At 35.2% G+C, this 26,286-nt stretch overlaps 1 protein-coding gene across 6 annotated transcripts in view; it reads left to right on the top strand.

The window, feature by feature from the left end:
• The window catches only part of LOC111051096 (1-phosphatidylinositol 4,5-bisphosphate phosphodiesterase gamma-1-like), a 102,698-nt gene that overhangs the window by 63,344 nt on the left and 13,068 nt on the right, over positions 1 to 26,286 (top strand). For all 6 annotated transcript variants that reach the window (XR_005571696.1, XR_005571695.1, XR_005571694.1 and 3 more), the window contains exons 15-21: positions 3,692 to 3,760; positions 7,211 to 7,405; positions 11,990 to 12,220; positions 13,434 to 13,640; positions 14,859 to 14,973; positions 19,277 to 19,534; positions 22,222 to 22,361. Coding sequence is in view for 2 of the 6 variants with exons in the window: in XM_039431757.1 (XP_039287691.1) it covers positions 3,692 to 3,760; positions 7,211 to 7,405; positions 11,990 to 12,220; positions 13,434 to 13,640; positions 14,859 to 14,973; positions 19,277 to 19,534; positions 22,222 to 22,361 (1,215 nt within the window). In the remaining 4 variants the exon portion in view is untranslated. The remainder of the gene's footprint in view (positions 1 to 3,691; positions 3,761 to 7,210; positions 7,406 to 11,989; positions 12,221 to 13,433; positions 13,641 to 14,858; positions 14,974 to 19,276; positions 19,535 to 22,221; positions 22,362 to 26,286) is intronic.

Genomic DNA, 26,286 nt, shown 5'->3' with positions numbered 1-26,286 from the left:
AATTATAATATAATTTAGCCTGCAGCGCATCACAATAAATTAATTTGAGATAAAAACAATGGAACATAAACATATATAAATATTATCTTTATTCTATCCTAATATATTTCTTGAAACCCAAGTTTCGTTTATTTCAAACAGTCATTTTTTAGTTTCCTTGCAGAATGAGATGAAGTTTGTAATTTTGACCATAATTAGTATATTATGATGAGAATTATCAATTATTAAGGCTTGAGAGTTGAAAAATCGTGTTCAGCGACCGAAAATACATAAGATAGCGTTCCTGAAATACATAATTTGAATGCATAGACTAGTAGGAGCGATGCGATAGACAGGCCATTACGCGCATTAATCATGGGGGAGTACCGCGCCACAGCATAACAGTGCTATTTATCCCCCTCCCACTGCCGCATCCATGATCGTAACCCCCAAACTATATATATCATTGGATTCAGCAAGAAACGGCCTACAACGTTTATTGAGAGCCTTTTCCTCTAAGTCGGTTAATTACTTGAATATTCGAGAAATAACAAAAAGTCCATAATAAAAAAATACATTTTTCGAGATATTTTATTTTTTTACGGAAAAACTATGCGGTTTATCGCAAAAATGTATAGGACCACATCGAGTTTCATATACACTAAAAATCCGCAACAACAGTCAATAAAGGTACTCCATCACTATCAACGTCTCCCCTTTTGATCGCTTCCCGCTTTTCTTCTTCTGCTGCCATCTCCATTGATTTTGCGGCGGTTTCCTTCCAGGCTTCAGCTACTCGGTCATGATACTTCCTAAAGGTGTGGTAGGTCATGCAGGGAATGTCTAGGGATGACATAACCTCTTCCAGCTGTGCATGTCCTCCTCCTGTGCTGATTGTACCGGAAACTGCTGATGTATTCACATCCATGGTGTTTTCGTTTGAAAAATTTGTCCACAGTGATTTCTTTTCATTGCACATTTTACACTTCAATGTTATACACGAATTTAATCCTATTCTTCGTTCTTTCACTACTACCATATCTTTAAAACCGCAATGAAATGGTAAGTGGTCATCGATTTGTTGAATTTGCACAATAAACGAATTGATGTCCACTATTCGTCTACCTTCTAATTTGGTGATGCTGCTTTCTGTTCTTTTTCTTTCTTCTGCACTGAAAAACAAGAAAAAACAAATTGTCAATAAATTATTGGTGAATAGAACATATAGGTCGTCTAACAAGCTCTAGAATGGAATATCTATTGCAGGAATTCACCCTTCATTCAATAAAAAATAACGTTTATGCCACACCAGATTGGAAGTAGTTGCTTTCTATCAATTTATCATTGTGAGGATTTATTTTCCAATGATGACCTATCCAATGATTTATTTCTGATGACCTATCACTTTCTCTTATGCGTATTTTTGCGAACTTGATTATTTTTATTAAAGGAAATCTTCTTATTTTTCATTTCAAAAAATATTTAGAAAGAAATCCCTGAAACTTTTACAGTTTTACTGGAAAATAGAAATTATATTTTTCTAACAAATCTCAAATAAAAAATACAGTGATTTCTACTTACATTATTTCTGTATGAGTGTCGTAAACGTCTTTGTTTTCTGGACAAGTGTCACAGACATTGCTTTCTTCAGCGACGAAATCTGCGTCAGAGGCCCTGGAAATAAGAAGATAAAGACACTGTTATTCACGGTAATAAATGCTTATTACAGTATTCCATACTTGAAAGTACTGTGTTCCGGAATGGAAATGAAAACATATAATTATTCAATAATAGTGGATCTAAGAAAACTGTACCACCAAAGTCCATTGAACATAACAGTTATGATTTGCAAAAAAGAATCTATTTTTAAAACATTTAATATTATTTGTAAATCCTGAATACACCCGAGCTTTCTTCAATCTATGATAGTTGGACATTGATAACAAATACGTGAAACAGAATATCTACATCAGAAAAATAATTTGGTAACTTACGTATTTATCGTAGAATTTTCGGAGTCATTATACTCTTCGGTCTGAGCTTCACTTCTGCCTCTGCCCCTGGAATTACAAAAAAAACAAGATCAATAGGACTATTCATAGGTGGCAATGACGAATTTCCCATTCAAAAAATAGTGAAAATATATTATGGAAAATGCAGTAAAATTAGTGTAAGATAGGTCTGCCGATTACACTATTCGTAATTGACAATTGACATTTTTTGAATGGGTGTTTTCCAAGTTCCCTGAGCTTTCATAGCATAGAATCGTGAAACTGTTCAATATTTCTAAAAACGTTGACATGTATAATTGTATATTCGATTGAGAATTGAAGCTTTATTACTCAAATTACAAATGGAGATATATTGATTGTTATGGTTCTTGATGAAGGAAATTATGGATGTGTATCAAATATTAGCTTACCTTTTGGAAGCCCAGTATTGAATTAACGCTGTTCCTCTTCGTTTAAGCGGTTTCGCGCTAAGTTTCAATCTGCGTCCACTTTTGTGTCTAAAGCGTCGGCGACTTTGATGAGGCTTCGGCGTTTCGTCCATTTTTTATGATAAATAATTTGGTCGCATGCACTTCAACATTTTTATAACATTTCACGTAATTCGAAGTCAATAGGAATAGAATAGAAAAAGTATTATTCACTAACAAGGATTGTCTAGAATAAACAAGGCAAAACGTTTCTATAAATGAAAACCCATAGTAACTTATCACAAATGACTGGATAAACTGTCACTGTCACGTTTCAACGAACTAATAAGTCACACATGGCATGGATATGGCAAAAGCTAGCTGGAATTGAGAGACAGAGAGAGTGTAACAGACTTCTCATCTATTCCCCTCCCATTCCCACTCTTTCTTGTGGTCATTCATTCAATTCATTCATTGATACACTGCTGGGCAGTCTTAGTATGTAAGTAGTAGGTGGTGGGGGTTACGTTTCAACAGTAGAGCTCTCTGGAGAATAACCCTCGAACTAGGTTGGCAATGTAACGGTTCATTTTTGGTTCAAATTTGCAATTTAACGACTCAGTTTATTGCAAAACTATTAGGAATTTGAACAAAATTCAAACGGATTTAGATTTGTGTTGTTATTCTAAAGGTCACTGTATTTTCAAATTCGTTTCTCGATGCTTCTTTTCCAAAATAGCAAATTCATGTTTAAATAGCTAAAATAAGAAAAACTGTATGCTCTCTGTAAAAGCATATAGTTGAGTCCTACGAACTTTCAAGGAAATAGTTCAATCCATTCTTGAGGTATGAGTGTAAGCAATATGCTTACTTTTCAGCTTGTTAGGTGGGTGTGCAGTAGAATCTTAAGCTCAGTTGCACAAAATCCTGGTAGATTTTAAACGTGATTTAATGTCAATCTTTTCAAAAAAAGCCTTCTCTGATCAGTTCTCGTGGAGTTTAATCATGATTTTAATTCAAAAGGTTTTTGTGCAACCGGGTTTCAGCGTTCCATAAAAACAACATTAATAATCACTTTCATTTACAGTTTAAAGTAAATATCTTTGCGTTCCGATCTATTCTTAGCCAAGAGACTTTATTATCAGCTTTCCGCGTAATGTCAAAAAATATTCACTTTCAACGTTGCATGAATAGAAAATTTCATATGTGTGTTGCATATTATTGATTATTTGCAGATTCCTATATGATTCAGAATTAGTGAAAAATGTGACGAATTTTGATGATTTTTTGCAGGATAGCATGGATGATGGACTGGCTTCAGCCACACCTGGCTACATTGATCCGAGCAGTTTCACTTCTAAGGTGAGGTTATTTATTTTATTTATTTATATTTTTCACAAAGAAGCACTGATTGGGGGAGAAAAACTAAGGATACTCCTTGTATTATTTCTCTCCCAAATTTAGATAACATTTTAAAAGTCCAAAATAGGGTTATGATTTCACTTTACTAAAATTTAGTCCTTTTTCACTCAAAAACAACGAAAACTAAGATTTTTAAATTTTGACTGATGAAAACAAAAAGGTTAGGTTCCATTATTATCAATCAAATTGGCACAATACGAAACAAAGTTCAAAACTTCTTTCTGATTTGAATAAACGTTATAATTTTTGAATTAGTAAGAGAGAGGTGCTTATCATATTTCTCAACTGATACTATCTCAGACTTTTGAATGTTAACTGATCTTCGGAGAGAAATAGTACTAGGGATCTGTAGTTTTTCTTTTTGTTTTTCTCCCGAAAAGAATGTCCTAATTTAAACAGTTATATGTATTTTTTAAAATTGTGCCCACAAGCGTTTTTGATGTATGTTCAAAGGTTTTGATGTATGCTGACGACACATCCTACATATTTTGTAGTGCAAAGGATGCAGGAAAATTAGAATTAGATACTTTTGTCAATGTACATGCCATAGCCCAATTCCTCAGTTAACATAACCTCAAAGTAAACGAAACTAAAACGCAGTTCTTGCAGTTCAAACATAGAAATAATTATAGAGATCTTGAAGAGATAAACGTTCAAATAAATGGAGTGAATGTTGAACAACCTCTGTCTGTGAAATTTCTAGGTGTCTTGCTGGACCAGAACTTGTCTTGGGATAACTATATTGATCATTTGTGCTGTAAAATATCATCTGGAGTGTTTGCACTCAGGCAGATTTCAAGATTAAGTACTGGGAACACTATCTTAACATGGGGGGGCTCCAGTCTCAAAAATTTAGATAGAATCTTTAGAATGCAAAAGAGAGCTGTGAGAGCGATTAAAGGTCTTAAGCCATTAGAGTCCTGCAGAGAGTATTTTAAAGATCTAGGACTACTAACTGTGCCTGCACTGTACATTTTCGAAGTGATCATGTATATAAGAGATAAAAAAATTATAAGAAACTGACATACATAATTATGACACTAGAAATAAGAGTAAATTTTCTGCACAATACCACAGGACAGCTTAGTATGAAAATAAGCCTTCTCATATGGGTATGAAATTTATAAGTAAACTGCCGTCAGCTTTGAGAGAAAATGAGAATAAGGATATTTTCAAAAAGCTATTGAGAAAATATTTAGCAAACGGGGTTTACTACAGTATTCAAGAATTTATGGATGGAGAATGAGGCTTTTGGGAGGATTAAATTGCAATGTACATTGTGGAATGTGATGTATATAATATATGTTTATATGTATTCCTTTATTTTTTTGACAAATAGTCCTTGACGATTTCCTATACTCTTTAAAGAGTCTCCAGGGAGAAAATTTAATCAAATCAAACCATTTTTACCTCAAATTACTCATAGAAGTTTCAAGTTTATGTTGATGTAATGTAAGTGTTCTTTGTGCCCTCATTTTGAGGCTCGGACGACATCTAGACGGTAGCCAAATTCATCCCAGACTGTTCGCAAGATGTCTTCTCGGACTGTAGCTACTGCATCAGTTATCCTGGTTTTTAGCACCTCAATATCAAGTGCTAAGGGAGGAACATAAACACGATCTCTAACGTATCACCACAGAAATACGGCATCTCCACATGGCACAAGGATTTACGCCATTTCCTCAACACCAACGTTGGATATGGCGCACAGGAATGCAAGACTTGGCTATGCATTCCTGGCCTCCACGGTCCCCTGACATAACACCGTGAGATTTTTTCTGGGGGTTACGTTAAAGATCGTGTTTATGTTCCTTCCTTAGCACTTGATATTGAGGAGCTAGAAACCAGGATAACTGATGCAGTAGCTACAGGCCGAGAAGACATCTTGCGAACAGTCTGGCACGATTTTTGAAAAATAAATATAGCTGTTTAAAATTGGGTCATTCTTTTTGAAACATCCGGTATTGAATCATAACTAATGGCAGTGGAGAAAGATAGGAGAAAAACGTTGCCGATCCTCTGTCTTGTCGATGCCTTCTATAGACGGTAGCTGATACAGGTTTATTGATTTAATATTAACGGTTCATTTTTGTTTAAAATAATCAATTGTATTTCATTAAGCAAGAAATTATATTTTTCAATAATTTCATAATGAATTTCCATAATTAAGATGAAATAATTTGTTGATTAATTATCAATTCCACATTGTTAGAAGACGATCTGGCAACAGAGCAAAGCGAGAAAGAGATAGCGCTATCCGCTTTGTTGAATGATAGACAAGGATAGCAATATCATTGCTAATCAAACACTGCCATTATAATCGTGAGCCTCACTATAGTTTCAATTCAACTCATTAGATACATTGTCAAGTGAAAAAATCATAATTTTTTTTAACATCTTTATTGCCCATAAAAACAAATACAAAATAAAAAACTTACAAAAGAAATATTCTAGATTATAATATTATGCTATTTTACAAATAAATTGAAATTACATGGCACCACCCAGCAAGGGCAAAACCCTGACCGCTGAGTGAGAGTATCAGCTGTTTAGACAATATAAAAATTTATTTACTAATAATCAAAGCTACAAAAAATCGAAGTTAACAATAAATTACTAGTAATTATAATATTTGACTGATGTCGAAGAAAAATTTTTGTATCACCCACTTATTTATCTGTTCCATCCTCTGTATACCCCTATTAGAAAGAGATTCTGACAATGCATTTGGCATGATATTTATTATTTTTGAGCTAAGATACCCCAATTGTCTTCGCACTATTGTCAAATCTGAATATTTAATATTATAAATGTTATGAGATGTAACTCTCAGGTTATACATAGAAACGTTATTATTGACTGTAAATTCCTCCTTCCTCATCCATGCATAATAGAGAAATTTCTTTATATAAATTTGACGTACTGTCATCACTTTAAATTCGGCAAATGTTTCACTACTAGAAAAAGCCCTTGACTTATTAAGAATTGCTTTTATTATCATTTTATGAAATGTAAAAATTTTATTCATGAAAACATCATACGCTCCTCCCCATACCACTAACCCATATTGCAGCACCGATTGAACATAGGCAAAGTAAAGGACCCTAAGTAATTTAATGTCTAATATTTTACGGACTTTATAAAAGATAAAGGAAATAAATTTTAAGCGTTTACAAATATATTCTATATGAGGCTCCCACTTAAGGTTACAATCAACCATGATGCCCAGATACTTTATAGATTTTTCATTTTTTAGTTGAGGGCATGCACAATCCTTCCATTTCTCAAAATCACAATTTGTATGTATTTTTAAATTCATAGCATCATTTGGTTGACCAACTATTGTAGGAGAAAATTATTCCTATTTCATTTTAATACATCACTTTGCAGATCACAGTGAAGGCGATTTTTGACTACCAGGCGAAACAGGACGATGAGCTGTCGTTCTGCAAGCACGCCATCATTACCAACGTCAACAAACAAGATGGCGGTTGGTGGCGCGGTGACTATGGCGGCAAAAGACAGCACTGGTTTCCTTCGTCCTATGTGGAGGACGTGGAACCCCAGCAAGAGAGAGATGATAGTGTAAGTCTATTATTGCCTACAGGAGACCATAGAGAAAGATAGCATAACAAGGTATGGGTCGTTTATGTTCCAAATTTCAAGCCGATTTATTGTTAACTCAAACCGATTACTATGGTCCATTATTACTGTTTTGGCCGGGCGAAGGTGTAAGGGTACAAACACACTGAAAGCGGAGCGTGGCGTGGCGTTAAAGAGCGTCGTGAACAATATCATGTTAAGTAATGAGTTGCAACACACTGGAAGCGTCTACTCGCCGAGCGGAGCGGAGCGTGGCGTTGAGGAACGACGTGAACAATATCATGTTAAGTAATGAGTTGCAACACACTGGAAGTGTCTACTCGCAGAGCGGAGCGGAGCGTGGCGTTGAGGAGCGACGTGAACAATATCATGTCAAGTAATGAGTTGCAACACACTGGAAGCGTCTACTCGCGGAGCGGAGCGGAGCGTGGCGTTGAGGAGCGACGTGAACAATATCATGTTAAGTAATGAGTTGCAACACACTGGAAGCATCTACTCGCAGAGCGGAGCGGAGCGTGGCGTCAAACTTTGGAACAAGCTAGTTTGTTTTTTGCAGCATCTACAAGCGGAGCGTCAAAGTAACATAGTACATAGTTTAAGTTGTACATAAAAATGCACTTGTTCTATTACATTTTCCCACCATCTAGTACACTAGTTTATTTAATGTTTGCCCAAATTCCCCCTGTAGTATGTATTATTTAATTTATTATTCAAAAGAGAAAATTCATCTATTGCACTTTGAAATCAAAAGTAAGGCTATTCTAATCCATTTCATTCATATTTCTATGACATTTTAAAAATTAATCAATTCTCTCACCATGTAGTAAATTTTGTGGATAAGTAAATTATATTTACATATGTAAAGAGTAAGTAATGTCCGTAGCAATGGCGGCGCTTCCATAAAGGCCCACCCAAGTGAAACAGTAAAGTACATTTTAAAATGCTTTAGGTTATGTGGTTAATAGTTATTATAGCCCATAGCCCATGTTCTGTTAAAAAACTTACCTATAGCTGCAACAGACTTCATTAACTATAAAACATCTGCATTCAAAATAGCAATTAAAAGGTGGATTCGGGGTATCGGTAGAAGCGAGAGTTGTGAAAGATTGATTACTTCAGAGTTTAGATTCTAGGGCTGGATTCAAATGAGCTAAAAAACTAATAAAATCATAAGTCTTTACACATTCTATCACCGGTTACTATTACAAATTTTAATCATTATACTGGCTATTGTTCTGAATCACCTGATTCTCTCTTTTTGAGGTGTGTGTGTGTGTGTGTGTGTGTGTGTGTGTGTGTGTGTGTGTGTGTGTATGGGTGTTGGAGTTTTCACGCCTTTGTGGGTGATCTGTTTCTTCGTCTGTTTGTTGGGTTTGGATAGGGGGAACGTCACTTATGGGGGGTGGGAAGGGGTTTCTTGGGTTTCTAGGGGGTGGCATAGGGATAGGGGGAGAAATATAGTTTCATTCTCAGGGGGGGGGGGGGTTTAGTGTCACTATTATTGAAATGTCAACAAGCCTAACCGATCTGTGCAAGTACTGCGAAATATTTATATATGCCTATTCCTACCTTAGACTCATTCTCGCACACAGGCAGTAATGCCTCTGCGAGAGTAAATATTTCTTAATATACTTAGTTTACTTTGCCTACATTCAATCTCACTTCAGTATGGTATAAAAATTTGGGGTGCATCTTATTCGAATCACTTCAATAAGATATTCACCATCCAAAAAGCATTATTAAAGGCAATTTTGGGCAAACCTAAACGATTTCCAAGTGACAGTATTTTTATTGAATTGAATGTATTGACGGTTGAGCAGCTGTATATAAAGAATTTGATTATTTACATTAATAAACATAGAGAACTTTTCAACCTCCGTATATCGCCTTACAATCTCCGTCCCTCAACCATTACCTTTGAACCACACAATGCAGTTCTATCCATTTGTAGAAGACAGTTTGATTATATTGTTCATAAGCTTATAAATGTGATACCTACTTTTTTATAACAGATAATTTGAATGGAAGACTTCTGAGAGAGATAGATTTATGGATTGTTTCTTCACATCCTAGGATAAGTGATTTCTTGTAATATTGTAACTAGGATAAGTTCACAATCATTCAAGAATGTCTGCTTTTTTATTTTACTATCTCGTATTTTCTTACTTTTTTTTACTTTCCTTCTTTGTATTTTTTCAAATTTAGATGTTAATAGGAATCAACCAATTTTATTTATCTTAGAAATAATTTTGTTTTAGTAATAACACTCGGCCTCTGCGCTCAGGTTTTTAACCTTTTCAGGGACTTTCCGTATTTAATAATAATACTATTTTACTTTTACTTATATTGTTAATTGTCAATTGTATTTATGTAATTATACATTTATGTATGCATTGTATGAAGGAAAAATAAAAAACTATTCATTGATTGATTGATATATATTTGTATGTCGCTGTCATTTCTGTGGTGCTGACATTGTCTTATTTTTATTGTAAAGTGTATTCTTATTTTATGATGTAGGCTACCACTGTGATTGCTTGTAAGACTTGTGAAATAAATAACTTTTTGAATTGAATTGAAATTGAATTATTCCATAAAATGAAATATAAATGGAGAAAACTCTCGTTGAAATACCATGCAAATCATCCCAGGCCTTACTGGCTATCATAGAATACATACGAGTTCAAGGATGGCCACGAATCATTACGTAGCACATTGAAGGGCCCCAGAATTCAGGCCCTTCTAGCTCTCATAAGAACGTATTCGTGTTGAGTACATACATAAGTTGAGTTTTGCTCTTAACATGTGATATACCGGGTGATTACAAATGAAATAGACAGTTTGAATAGCTTGTAGAGAATTTATTATTTAAAAGTTTAGATCATTACTTACATGATTACATAGAAGAATTCTTGAAGTTTTTATTGAAAATTTACAGATGTTCAATGTGTGCACCATTTGCAACACGACAGATATCAACACGGTAGTCAAATTCTGACCACACACGACTAAGCATCTTACGGTTAACTGTAGCAAGAGCATTTGTGATTCGTTGTTTGAGATCATCGATATCAACAGGAAGCGGTGGTACGAAAACTCTGTCTTTTACATAGCCCTACAAGAAAAAGTCGCAGGGCGTTAGGTCCGGACTACGAGGTGGCCACGGCTGAAACACAACGTTTTCCTCACTTGCACGGCCGATCCATCGTCTAGGAAGATGTTCATCCAGATACCCTCTGACGTCTGAGTACCAGTGAGGCGGAGCTCCATCTTGTACAAAAATGAAGTTACAACTATCTTCATGGAGTTGAGGCATTAACCATTCGGTTAACATGTCCAGATAAATTCTTCCGGTTACTGATGGTTCTTGGAAGAAGAAAGGCCCGTAAACCTTTTCACAAGATAAAGCGCAAAACACGTTCACTTTAGGAGAATCGCGTATATGCTGTACAGTCTCTCTTGGGTTTTCTGTACCCCATACTCGTACATTATGTCTGTTAACTTTTCCACTAATGTGAAAATTGCATTCATCACTGAAAATTAGGCGATTAAACAATGTGTCGTCATTTTCAAGACAATGTTGCATCTCTTGATAAAAATTTTTACGTACAACTTTATCATTGTCATTTAAACTTTGTACTAACTGCAATTTATAAGGTGTCATTTTCAAACGTTTCCGCAGAATTTTCCACACAGTAGGTTGAGGAATTTGCAATTCTAAACTCGCTGATCTAGTCGATTTTCCTGGACTTCGTACAAAAACATCACGAACACTATCAATTTTTTCTTCTGTAACAGAAGGTACTCTTCTTCTTACACACACATCCACTGCTTTCAAAACGTTCATACCAGTCATAAATTGATTGCCTTGTTGGTGGTGGTTTACCGTATTTTGTTCTGAAATGACGCTGCACAACAGTAACAGAGTTTGTTTTGGCTAATTCAAGAACACAATAAGCTTTCTCCACTTGAGTAGCGGCCATATTGCTAAACTAAAGTGGCTGTTGTAACACGGAGCAGCCAACAATAGCCAGCAACAGTTCTACCAACATAAACTTTAAGAAATTCCCTACAAACCTATATCACTCACTATGTTGAAATACACCAGTTTAATTTTGTACAGGTTATTGAAGTTGTCTATTTCATTTGTAATCACCCGGTATTTTATAAATGAAATTTGTGTCATCAATGGATGAACTGAAGTTTTATATAATATAATTAATTTGAATATCAAATAAAAGCTATACTAATGTATTTCAGGCAAACTGACAAAGCTAGAAAGGCGCTATCTGCTTTGCAGAATGATAGAAAAGGATAGCAACACTATTGTCAATCAAATACTGTATTTGTTAGGTTAGGTTAGGTTAGCAACACTATTGTCAATCAAATACTGTATTTGTTAGGTTAGGTTAGGTTAGCAACACTATTGTCAATCAAATACTGTGTTTGTTAGGTTAGGTTAGCAACACTATTGTCAATCAAATACTGTATTTATAACTTGGACATCACTATAGTTTCAATTACAATCATAATGGAAAAAGTGTAATAATTAGTAAATGTGTGTAGTCAGGTGACTCGATGCTACTGGGCAGTCTTCAGAAGGGCAGCCTCGACGTGATGGGTGCTGTCGTGGAGATAGTGGAGGTGTCGGGGGGTGCGGTGACCGGCCTCGAGTGGGTGCTGCGCATCCAGAACCCCAACCGCTGCACCAGCTTCGAGGTGGCATGCCAGTCACGTGACCAGGCTCTCGAGTGGATGGCCGCCATCGAGAGGACTGCACAGTCGGCTAGTTTCCGGGTGAGTGATTGACGGCGATTGCTCGTTTCTCTCCAGTTGACCGATTCTCGGTGACACGACACCTATACAGAGTGGGTGAAAAGTCCGAGAACGGCTTAATATCTCATACACAAAGGTTATTTGACGGTGGGTGTGAATGGGGATCCTACTCAAATTGGAAATACTACTGTACTATGACTTTAAAAATCTAACACTCCCCACGCAACATGTGTTTTAAAATGGTGACACTCAGACTATGTACCACACCAGTTGTTTTGTCTATTAATACCCACTAAATTATCTGATCTAATTGTAAATTTGCTTTAACTGATCTGTTTTATTTATCATTGTTTATTGTATTTGTTGCACCTGTGCAATCTATTGTATGTTTCTTCAATGTGAATTGCGACTTGGCTATATGTAACTTCTATGTTCAACTGGCCCAATAAGAACTTGAAACTTTAGAATTCGATGAGATTTGGCAGGAATATTCCTTTTTCAACTGCGCGTCGATGTATACACAAGGTTTTTTTGAAATTTTGCATTTTAAGGATAATATGGAAAGAAAAGGAATTTCTCCATACTCTGATATCACTATATATATCATCCACTGTGAAGATGAGATTATTCAGCCTATAGAATAATTTATAATCAATCAGCTGACAAGTGGATTAAACAGATGTTCTGGAGAAGCCGTGTCTATTTTTTCTATAAGATCTATAGTTTCAATCAAAGACCTTAAATGCATTTTTAAGGTCTTTGGTTTCAATATTTTGTTTTCAGTAAAGGTATTATTATGCGTGCCCATCAGTATCAATATTCTCACATTTGAAAAAAAAACAAGTTGATAGGTGATTAGAAATAATCAAATGAACTAAGTTATGCTGAAGAATTTATAATATTTTGGATTGTAAAAAATTAATTTTCATCAGAAGGAAAAATTATCACGGAACTGGATGAATTATATCATATGGAATACAAATTCAAACGTGAACTGCGTTTGTTAACATTTCAAACAGGTGACATCAGATACTTGTGGATGAGAAAACTGCGCGAGGTCTACTGTTCACAGAACGACTAGTAATTATGTACTAGATATGCTTTCCAGGGATATTCATGTGATTGAACACTTTCACAAGGGCATTATATTAATTATTACAAAGCGAACAAATTCTTGAGAAGTGAACTTGATTGTCAGCTCTATTTCAACGATCTCTTTCGCATATTTTTGCAGGAGAACCAGAATAGAGAAATGGAAAAAACGTGGAGAGTCGCCAAAGAAATATCGTCTCTTATCATCTATTGTAGATCGGTAGCTTTCAATATGGAGAGGATCAAGAAGAAAGGCTTCATCTACAATGAAATGTCTTCGTTTCCTGAGACCAAGGCTGAGAAAATCATGTGCCAGCAAGAGAGCAAGTTCTTCTACAAGTATCACCAGGTATAGCCTAATTTCATTATGCTAAATGTAAATATCATTGAGAGATAATAAGGCAATCCTAAGGAGAAAGAAACAAACGTTTGCATGCAGACTAACGGACGGCTGTTAATGATGCATCTTTATTTTTTAGTCATTTCTATAATTGGAAACTTTTTTTTCTTGACGTAATAAAACATTCCTAAATAATTCAAAATAGCTGAAACTTTACGCTATTTTCTCTTTATTTTATTTTGTATTCAATTTCTGGTTTTTCGAAATTTAATTTAAACGTGGACTACGACTACGCCCCATTTTGGAAAGCCAATTTTCTGACTCCAGCTGTTTAAAGTCTAGAACTTCGCTAAATCCCGAGCTCGGAAACCGGCCCTAATAATGCCGAGTGGCCTGGCTTGCTCAGATATGATGACAGAATTTTCCGGTCGCATCTGATCAATTTCAGCACCTCTGACACTACTAAACTGCTTTTAGGCAGCCGAGACCGTCAGCTTATCGTGTCCATCCGAAACACGGCCGTGGCCCGAGAAAAATATCTTGCCTGGGCCGGGATTCGAACCCGTGCCTCTGGTTTGCAAAGTATCTAAATCACTCGATTTTTAAACCCTGCGTTGTCTGATTATCATGAATGAATTCTGCACTGTAGTGAGGTCCACGTTGTAATGGCAGTGAAGAAAGATAGGAGAACAACGTTGCCGATCCTCTGTCTTGTCAATGCCTTCTATAGACGGTAGATGACATAGGTTTATTTATGTAATATTAACTTGAATTATTGTTTGAAATAATCAATCATATTTTATTAAGCAAGAAATTATATTTTTCAATAATTTCATAATGAATTTTCATAATTAAGATGGAATATTTTGTTAATTAATTATTAATCTTAGATTGTTAAAAGACGATCTGGCAACAGAGCAAAGCGAGAAAGAGATAGCGCTATCCGTTGTTGAATGATAGACAAGGATAGCAATACCATCGCTAATCAAACACTGCCATTATAACGTGTACCTCACTATAGATTATATTGCATTAATTCGACTTATATTATTGTATGAATGTAATTCTTACGATTATCATAGATTAATTGTTCACAAGATACCATTAAATTGATTGCATTTTTTGTATGAATATAATATCATTCCGTACTACATGAACAAATGAATTGTTCAAAATATACTATTACATTAATTGGATAGATTACTGTATGAATGTATTTGTTACTAGCACCAGCTGAGCCGAGTGTACCCGAAAGGGCAACGCATAGACTCATCCAACTACAATCCAGTTCCAGTGTGGAATGCAGGCTGTCAAATGGTCGCTCTCAACTATCAGACTGCTGGTAATTTTCATTTTTCATCAAATACTTATCTATAAAGTTGATACACTTCATAACATGATCATTTTTTACTTTTAATAATCTATACTATCATCCTTTCAACCTCCTGTTAATTATTTATTTAATTATTCATCATTTACAATCAACTTAAGGACAAAGAAACAGACTACAGTCCAAAACTTCTTTTCATCCCAATTTCATAAAATAAATCGTCCAAATAAAGGTTATGTACGACTTTTCAATTCTTCACTAACTTCGACATTGAAACAAAACACAAAAACTTGAAACAATTAATTTTGAATTTAGAACTTTAATTTTGAATGATTATATCTTATTTCAAGTTGAAAATCAATATTCCTGTTGTTTTGAAGCGAAATGCATTCTTCTAGAGTATTTTTAATGCATGTTTAGTCTAACCCATTATCATCATCATCATCATTATTGGCACTATAGCCCATTTAGGGCCTTAGCCTTCACAACCACATCCTCCCATCCCTCTCGACATTCTGCTGTTCTTCTCCATCTTCTTACGGGAATCCGCATCTTGCGCCCAGGGGTCAGAATGTGTTTGAGCACTCGCAGATTGAACGTAACAAAGTGAACGTCCGTGACGTCATCACGAGTGATGCCATTTCGCTCTCACTAGCAGCCGATATTACGTTCCCCGTCTGAAATTTCTTTGAAATTGAATTTTCTTTGAAATTGTAATTAATTGTTTCGATTGACAAAATAAATTTGAAGGAGTGAAATTCAAATTCACTACAGTATCCTAAGGAAGCTTTAAGCAAAACACTACTCTATTATGACCACATTTATTAAACAAGCTAATGAGATACATATTTCTATCCTATAATTCCATTCTAATTGATATTGAAAGATTGGGCTATAACCATGATTGTTCGAACATTAAGATACAGTCATCTTGAATGAATAATCTCTCTCAAATTCGTTCTAGCAAACACATCGTCTCATTCTAACATTCAAACACATGATTCATTCTAATGTTTTGAATTTTCATTTATGAATTTTGTTTTAATGACAAAAACAAAGTGGGTGATGGATAAAGATATATTTTTTGAATACTTGAAACCTTCAAATACTAATAACTTTGAACCTCCGTCACTCAGCTTAGCAAACATATCAACACTGTTCATTTTCTCACTCATGGTGACAGCCTGGAAGAATCAATACGTGCTAATTATCGAAAAGTTGATGGGGTGGTGTGGTTCTGACAAACCGGGGGATTCCCGGTCGTCAACCTTTTCAACATACTGTCAGAGCTGGAAATTCGATGTATTCATGATTTCAAAATTCATCACAAGTCGAGATAAATCAATGGAACACTTTTCGAGTCGAATAGGAAGGAATGGTCGTTATAAAGCAGATGGTTGTCAGAAAGTTTATTTACCGTTATCACTTCCAGAGAGAGTGAGAGAGAGAGGGAGCGAGATTTTATTGATTGATTAGCTGCCTTTATTAAAAACCTAGGAGGCGAAGTTAGGGCGCAGCCGGCCCTCTCTTACACTTAGCCCTCCAATACAATTCCAAGTAAAACTAAAACACTGTACAACAAAGATTATAAGATAAAAAAAACTAATTTTACAAAATAATAAAAAACTTCCAAATAGCGAATGAAAGAAAGAAAAAATATATTTCTAGTTTGAATCAGTGAAAAGAATACAATAAGAAAAAAGGGGAAAATGAAAAATTAAAACGGAAGAAACGTCAGTTAAAAATCCATAGATAATTTCGATAGAAATAGAAAAGAAGAAAGAGAGGAATAAATTAAAGAAGGAAGAAAGGACACACATACACACACACACACACACACACACCAACACACACGTTGAGATTCAGTGAACATTCCAGCCGAGTCCACCACCTCTGATCCACCGCAAGACAGCCGCGCCGAACCGACGATGTCTCTCAACAAGCCTTAGCTCAGCAGGCAGAGAATTCCATAAACTACAGGCTGGCACAAGGAACGACTTGTTGTACATAACAGTCCTATGTGTTGGGAAAGCCAGCAGATGGGATCCATGTCGCGTTCCTCCACGACCAAAATCACCCCCAAGTAACGGTACTCTACTGCCAGATACTTAGGGGTTTTAGTTTTCAATATCTTGAAAAGATATCTCTCTTTTCGAGAGAGAGAGAGAGACAGACAGACAAATAATGTGACTGGCAGTGATGACGTCACGACTTAAACAGTGTACGTGTGTATCGGAGCCGTGTATCAATCCCATTTGACCGCAGGGCGCTAGTTGTGTATATCCCTTCTTACACCCAGTCTTCGCAAATCCTCCACCACATAGTCAACCCACCGCTTTCTTGGTCTTCCTTGTAGTCTTCTTCCTCCGGGTTTGCCTCCCAGCACCATCTTTGGCACCCTCCCTTCCGGCATTCTGTGCACATGACCAGCCCATCTCAGCCTCATATTTTTCACAACAGATAAAATACTGGTCTCCTCGAACAATCTTCCATTTCATCGTTTGTTCTTATCCTCCATATTTCATTTTCCTTTATTGCTCCAAAAATGTTTCTTTCCCATCTCTGTAGCAGACCTTCTTCTCTTCTAGTTGATGTCCATGCTATTATTTATCTATACATTGCTACATAGGTTACAATATCATTCATATTATTATATTGTATTAATAATCATTATTATGCCCCATATTTCGACCCCATATGTCACTATTGGTCTTAGAATTGCTGTGTACATTTTTATTTTTCCTTTTTCTGACAGAATGTTTAGTCTAACTGTAAACTAATAAACAAGCTTCGCTTTTGTTCCCATGAAAATGAAAGAATTAAATTTCAATTTCTATATTTAAGGTAAAGAAGTATTGTGGTACATTATGTATGTTAGCTTCACATGACTTTTGTTCAAAACATTATTGTAACGTTCGATGACAACAATAAAGATTGATTGATATTTCAACTTCGATTCATGATTCTTTATTGACTCATACAATAAGTACATCATCATAGGGAGAGAAAAAAATAAGGTAACCTTTTGCTATTCCTCTCCTAAATTTAGATAAGGTTACACATAGTCCGAAATAATCTATTTATTGAGAAAACTGAGTAATTGCGTGTATTTAGATACACTCATATTGACCTATTTTGGGCTCCTCCACTCACATTTGAGTTATGGTATGCGTCTATGGGGTAATTCTGTTCATTCAAAAACAGTGTTCCTATGGCAAAAAAGGCTTTTAGAGCTATCCTAGAACTAACACAGAGAGATTAATCGAGGCCACATTTCCCTAATTTAGGTATACTAATCCTTCCATCTCTCCCATCTCTCTTCATTCATTCCAATTCAATTTACGTCGAAGAAAATTTACGTGGAGAGGCAGACTAAGAGAAATGAATGCCGACCCCATTTAAATTGGATAAGGCACAGCCAAAGAAGAAGAAGAAGAAGAAGAAGAAGGATTTACGTCAAGGAAAGTCAGAAAATTTTTTTATTCATGAAGACTTCCATGCATATAATACCAGGAACAGTAGAAACATTGTAGCACCACAAATAAGACTTACTAAAACTTTGAGAAGCCATACTTACCAGCAGTATATATTGTATGATAAACTGCCTCAAACAACCAGGAATTTGCTTCCAAATAAATTTAAGAAAGTTATATACAGTTATCTGAAAAATAATGCATTTTACTCACTTGAGGAATATCTAAATACCTAACTTGAATGTAATATAAATATGCTTTATCATGTATGATTTTCTATCCAATTGTGTGTACTTTCAAAATGTATAAATGACTTGCCTAATGCTATAATTGTAGCCTGATGGTTAATAATTAAGAAAGTTATATACAGTTATCTGAAAAATAATGCCTTTTACTCACTTGGGGAATATCTAAATACCTAACTTGAATGTAATATAAATATGCTTTATCATGTATGATTTTCTATCCAATTGTGTGTACTTTCAAAATGTATAAATGACTTGCCTAATGCTATAATTGTAGCCTGATGGTTAATAATTTAAGAAAGTTATATACAGTTATCTGAAAAATAATGCCTTTTACTCACTTGAGGAATATCTAAATACCTAACTTGAATGTAATATAAATATGCTTTATCATGTATGATTTTCTATCCAATTGTGTGTACTTTCAAAATGTATAAATGACTTGCCTAATGCTATAATTGTAGCCTGATGGTTAATAAAATGAATCTTGAATCTTGAATTCTTGAGTCTTAATCTTGTCGAGTCTTGTAGTTCTTCACTTCACAAAATGTTCACTCCTTAATTATGGTGTTGAAATATTATTATTATTATTTGTAGACAAGCCGATGCAGATCAACCAGTGCAAGTTCCGGCTGAACGGAGGCTGTGGCTACCTGCTGCGGCCCGACGCCATGTTTGGCGCCGATTGCGACGCGCCGCAAGCCGCCGCCACGGAGTCAATCGCGATTGCGCTGCGCGTGATCGGCGCGCGCCATCTGCTGCGTTCGGGGCGCGGCACTGCCAGTCCGTTTGTCGAGATCGAAGTGTTGGGCGCAGATTGTGATCACGGCGTCAAACTTACTACCAAGACTGTTGGTCAGTTGCAATTAAATTGAAAGATTAAATGATACCAAACTTACAATGGCAGTCTACCACTCACACATAATTTCACACATTCGCTGTGTCACACATTATTGTGTCGGGTGGGTCCTGCCAGAATTTGGAGAGCGTGTTCAAGCTCCAAAAAAAGGCTGTTCAAAGTTCCTAATCTATAAAGAATTCAAAGTTCTAAGCCCTGAGGATCTATATAAATTGAACTTATTAAAATATGTATTTGAAAGACCATTAAATTTTCCAGTGACTCCTGAACATGGATATACAACTCGTGGTCAAGCCAGAGAGAAACTGTATGAGCCGAGATGTGTAACTGCATCTGCGGCTGGTCATGCAGCCTTTCAGGGTCCTCGTTTATTTAATGTTTTACCTTTCGATATTTCTAGAGAGTCCTCCTTATCGATTTTCTGTAGAAGGTTAAGACTGTATTTATCGGCTTCATAAATTGTTTCGTTTCGTTTTGTTTCATTGAAATATGTTTAACTTTATTCTGTAAACTAGGCTATATAAACTAAGCATTGTAATCAATTTGTTTCTTTTTGTGGAAGATGATTATTTTTGTTTAGATTGCTTAATGGCATAAGATAATACTATTTATGTAGCTCTATATAGTACTTGAAGCAGCTGAATCGTTTTTCTTATATATTTTCTGTAATTCATAAGACGAACCATTCCTCGACGCAGGCCTAGCCTAATGAGGAGTGCACTTGATATTTTTTATGTTTTATGCTTTGTAAAATTGTACAATGAAGTGAATAAAAGTTGTTATTATTAAAGCAATCAAAGGTATTATGCCTTTAGAGTCCTGTAGGAACCTCTTTAATGAACTAGGCATTCTAACCGTTCCCTCTATTTATATCTTGGAGGTGATTATGCATGTTAAAAGAAAGACTAGAAATGCTGATTCGCATGGATACAATACACGAAATAAAGAATACCGGGCTTCACTGTATCACAGGACAGCTATTTTTGAGAAAAAACCAACATATATGGACTTTAAATTTATTAGAAGGTTTCCTACTCATTTGATAAATTGTGAAGATATCAATGTTTTTGAGAAGGAATTGAAAAGATTTACACGGAAGAGTTTGTGTTTAGGTATGGTTCCTTTGTGTGAATTCTTTCATTTTTGTGTTACCGTATGTGTGTTATAAATCTTGACAATTCCTATACTCTAATTTGAGTCTCTGGGAAGCATTAAAAATAAATAAATGAATAATAAAGTTGCAATTACATTTAAAATAACCACAGAAACTGTTGGTCACAGAAACGATCTATTATTATAATCTCAATATTTTATTGTGTGACGCAGCCGGAAATAATCGATTTACAGGGTAATCATGTTTCAAGGTTGAGTGGTAGCATAGAGATAGCTTAAGAATAGAATAGAATGACTGCCTAATTTTTGACCTAGGAGGGCGAAGTGAGGGCGCAGTCGGCCCTCTCTTACACTTAACCCTCGAAGATATCCCATGGTAGTTCGATTATGCTCCAAATTTCAAGCAGATTTTTTGTTGGATCAAATCGATTACTGTCGTCTACTGTATATTATTACTGTTTTGGCCGGGTGAGAGAGAGTGTAAGAGCGGCACAGTATGAGAGACTGCTAGCTTTACATAGCTTCAAGAAAAACGTTACTAGGACTATCGAGTTGAGTTGAGATTGAAATTTGAAACATAATCGACCTAATACCATAGGATATCTTCTTATCCTGTCTTTTCTATATGCTAAACAAATAGTCCAATAAGTTTTTTTTCTCGTGAAGCTATGTGACGCTGATAGTCTCTCATACTGTGCCGTTCTTATACTCTCACCCGGCCAGGACAGTAATATTAGACAGTAGTTGACAGTAATCAGTCTCTCATACTGTACCGTTGTTATACTCTCACCCAGCCAAGACAGTAGTCAACAGTAATCGGCTTGAATTTTGAAACATAAACGACCTATATACCATGGGATATCTTCTTATGCTGTCTTTCCTCTATGGCAATAGTCAGCATAGCATGAAGTCAGAATGCAAGAAAACACTAAAAACTAGAGGAATAGCTAGTATATTAATATTGAATTACAAAAAGTCCAAGCAAATTCCATTTAGAACGGCACAAGAAACGTTACTAGGTCAACTTTATAGTGCAGTGAAGAAAGATAGGTACAGGAGTACACCGTTTCCGATTCTCTGCCTTGTCACTGCATTCTTTAGAGGATAACTTATCTAATGTAATATCAACTGTTCATTCTAGTTAAAAATGTTATGCTATCCTTGTCTATCATTCAACAATGCGGATATCACTATCTCTCTCTCACTTTGCTCTGTTGCCAGATCGTCCTTTAACAATATCAAATTAATAATTAATTGACAAAATATTTCATCTTAATTATTATAAAAATTCATTATGAAATTATTGAAAAGTATAATTTATTGCTCAATAAAATATAATTGATTATTTTAAACGAGAATGAACAGTTAATATTTAATCAATAAACTTGTATCAGCTACCGTCTATAGAAGGCATAGCCAAGACAGAGGATCGGCAACGTTGTATTTTCCTCCACCGCCTTTATAACATGGACCACACTATAGGAAGCTGTTGCAAACAATAATTGTGATTGACAATCTTGAATATTTTTGCAAAATGTGTTGAGTAAATGAAAAGTTTTGTGTTTTGTAGCTGACAACGGTTTGAATCCGGTTTGGAACGATTTCTGTGACTTCGATGTCCACAAGCCGGAGTTGGCGATGCTGCGTTTCGTGGTGCAAGATGAAGATATGTTTGGCGACAAGAATTTCATTGGACAGGCAACCTACCCGGTAAGAAATTTCCTCAATTAACATTCAGTCATCTATATACAAACAATCAACCTAAAAATATCATATGATTGTGAAGTGGAAGGCGTCGGTGAATTTAAATACTTAGGTCTAACACTGACCAATGATAATAAAACCAGCCACGAAATATGCAATCGCATCATGATGGGCAACCGAGCTTATTTTGCCAACCAAAAAATTTTCAAGAGCAGACTTATCGCCCGTAAAACAAAAGAAAAAATATATAGAACATTGGTAAAGCCTGGTTGTAATATATGGGGCTGAAACTTGGACGATATTGAGCAAAGATGAAAGAGCACTGAGATGTTTTGAGAGGAAGATGTTCAGAAGAATTTGGGGTCCAATGTGTGACGAAGGTATATGGCGAGGCAGATATAATTGTGAGATAGATGAAAAAATCGGGGAAGAAAATAATATACGCACCATAAAAGCAAGAAGAATCGAATGGCTGGGTCATGTAGTATGAATGGCTGAAGAAAGAGGACCGGTTAGAATAATGGATGATATAATAGTGATTGTGACGAGGAGAAGAGGAAGGCCAAGGAGAAGATGGATTAGTGACGTGATGGGTGATCCACGTGTGCTGGGAGTAACAAACTGGCGGCAGAGAGCACAAGATAGAGAGACGTGGAGGCGACATCTTGAGGAGGCTAAAGTTCATCATGGACTGTAGGGCCACATGAAGTAAAGTATATACATTCAATCACAAGAGTTTCGTGATGAACGTTCCAAATTGATGTAGTATTTTATTTTTATCTTGTTCATGAATGTAAATTAATGTAAATCATCCACGTTATAATGACTGTGAAATAAGATAAAAGCGTTGCCGATTATCTGCCTTGCCACTGCGTTCTATAGAGGATAGCTGATACCGGTATATCTGATGTAATATTTACCGTCCATTCTTGTTTAAAATAATCAGTTATTTTTTATAGTCAAGAAGATATTATTTTCAGTGATCCAATCATAAATTTTAATGATTGAGATTGAGTGCCGTTTGCCGATTAAATTTTAACCGTGATTAATTCTTTTTTTTTTGTGTAGTTGAGAAGTTGATATTGTGGTAATTATTCATATTGAATGAAAAAGACTAAGAAATTGTCAAAAAACCACTGATTTATTGATAATTAGAAAGACCGGTTTCGGTTATTACACCATTGTCAATCTCTGATAAACTAAAACTAAATTCTGCTGCTCTTGTATTTAGAAAAAAAAAATGAATGAAAAAGACTAAGAAATTGTCAAAAAACCACTGATTTATTGATAATTAGAAAGACCGGTTTCGGTTATTACACCATTGTCAATCTCTGATAAACTAAAACTAAATTCTGCTGCTCTTGTATTAGATAATTAGAAAGACCGGTTTCGGTTATTACACCATTGTCAATCTCTGATAATAACTAAAACTAAATTCTGCTGCTCTTGTATTTAGTTTTAGTTTATCAGAGATTGACAATGGTGTAATAACCGAAACCGGTCTTTCTAATTATCAATAAATCAGTGGTTTTTTGACAATTTCTTAGTCTTTTTCATTCAACGTGATTAATTCCACGAGAACCAATCAGAGAAGCCGTCTTTTCAAAAACGTCTTCTCTGATTGGTTCTCACGAAATTAATCACGGTTAAAATTTAACCAGCTGTTGTGCAACCGGGCCTGAGTGATTGGTTAATTATGTTTCTACATTGTTCAAAAACGAGTTGGCAACTTTGCAGAGTTAGAGAAAGATAGCGCTATCTGCTTTGTCGAATGATATTCACTGTAGTGATATTCACGTTATATTCTTAGTTTATATATTTTGGACTCAAAATTGGAGAAAAATCATGAAGACAACTTACTTTTGGATAACTTATTTTTGGATAATTTCTTTCTAAATTTGGGAAAGGATCAGTTTTGGGCTTAAAGCCTGTTGTTCATTTTCCAATCTTTTAGTTGAGAATGATATTGTGTGTATCAAAGTATTGTTATAAATGTGCTTTTGTAATTAACACTTTATTCATTAAAAGTTTACATTGAACAAGATTAAAAATAAAAATCTGGTGTGGTACACACACACAACTTTCCTTGCTCATTGAACTGCAAGCCTCATTCTCAAATGAGAATAATTTAGGGGAATAACATAATGACGATTTGCGGCAACATATTTGCAACTACAATCAGACTACTGTATATGTGTATATTATAATTGTTTTCAGAAACTACTTTCTCCTTTGTGTAAATTATTGTGAAATTCGAAGATTTTTTTAAAAGTCGTCAAAACAGCTGTTCTACAGATGAAATATCTTGACTATGACGGTGTTCTTTTTATAAACTGCTCTACCTACCTCATGAACGAGAAGGAGGTTACAAAGTCAATTTCTCAAGGATGGGGTGGACCCCCCATTAGTTTCCCAGGGAAAAGACTCATGCCAGTTGATAGAGCTGATAAATAACTATACAGGATATGAGTTGAAAAAAAATCGTTTGAGCCGTTTTTGAGAAAATCCTGAAAAACATGGTTTTTTAGTAACTGTCATTTTTCTCAAGAATATTACGGTGCTCCTAAAATTTTTCCCAGAAATGAGACTCATGCCAGTTGATAGGGCTTATGAATAGCTATCCATGGTATAAATTTGAAGAAAATCGTTAAAGCCGTTTTCGAGAAAACCGTGAAAAACATGGTTTTTTAGTCATTATCCGCCATTTTTCTCATGAATATTACTGAGCTTCTGAAATTTTCCCAGAAATGAGACTCATGCCAGTTGATAGGGCTTATGAATAGCTATCCATGGTATAAATTTGAAGAAAATCGTTGAAGCCGTTTTTGAGAAAAACGTGAAAAACATGGTTTTTTAGTAATTATCCGCCATTTTTTCCGCCATCTTGAATTGAATTTTATTGAATTTCTTATTGTCGGATCCTCATGGTATAAGGACCTTAAAATTTCAAGTCAATCGGTTGATTAGGAATGGAGTTATCGTGTTCACAGACATACACACATATACACACACACACACACACACACACACACACACACACACACATACACACACACACACAGACCAACACCCAAAAATCATGTTTTTGGACTCAGGGGACCTTGAAACGTATAGAAAACTTGAAATTAGGGTACCTTAATTTTTTTGGAAAGCAATACTTTCCTTACCTATAGTTGTAGGGCAAGGAAAGTAAAAATACAACACCATCTTTTAACATCTCTCATAAAACGTCAACTAGTTATTTACTTGTAAACAGTTTGTTGCTAAAACAGTCACCTTGACAACCGTGCTCACATGATATCCACGTAGGGCTAGCCTACCTACATCAGTATGAATAAATAAATAAAGTCTGCACCTGATCAAATTCTTTGTCTGTCATTGGACAAAGCAGATAGCTCTACCCTCTCCTTCATCCGCACTTTTGCCAACCCGACTATGTAGAAACTAATGAACCACAAAATATTTTATCTCAGTTATGAAAATTTATTAATTAATTATGGAAAGATATTTTTCATGAATAATAAAATATATTTGAGATATTTATTTATTTGGCGTATGGCAGATACATAACACAATCATATAAAGCTCATGAGCCTCAAATGCCTACATATATATTTATTTATTATTTTTATGTAACTTATCATCGTGGGTTAAATGGAAGAGGGGGCTTCTATTGCCTCAATTTCGCCCACATCACTTTTATTGTAAAGTATAAATAAAAGTCATTTATCTATCTATCTATCTATACACTGTATATTTTCAATTTCTTTGAGATGAATAGAATAGAATAGAATATTCATTTTATTCAACAATAATACAGAAAATTTCCATACAGTTGAATAACGTCAGGAAGATTTACAGTCAAAAACTTTATAAAAGATAATTCACACGGCAAGTTATTATGTAAATCATACATTAAAATTACATTGGC

Source organism: Nilaparvata lugens, chromosome 6 (genome assembly GCF_014356525.2).
Source record: "Nilaparvata lugens isolate BPH chromosome 6, ASM1435652v1, whole genome shotgun sequence".
Lineage (NCBI taxonomy): Eukaryota > Metazoa > Arthropoda > Insecta > Hemiptera > Delphacidae > Nilaparvata > Nilaparvata lugens.
Note: the sequence above shows the minus strand (reverse complement) of the source record. Positions and strands in the feature narration are given on the sequence as shown.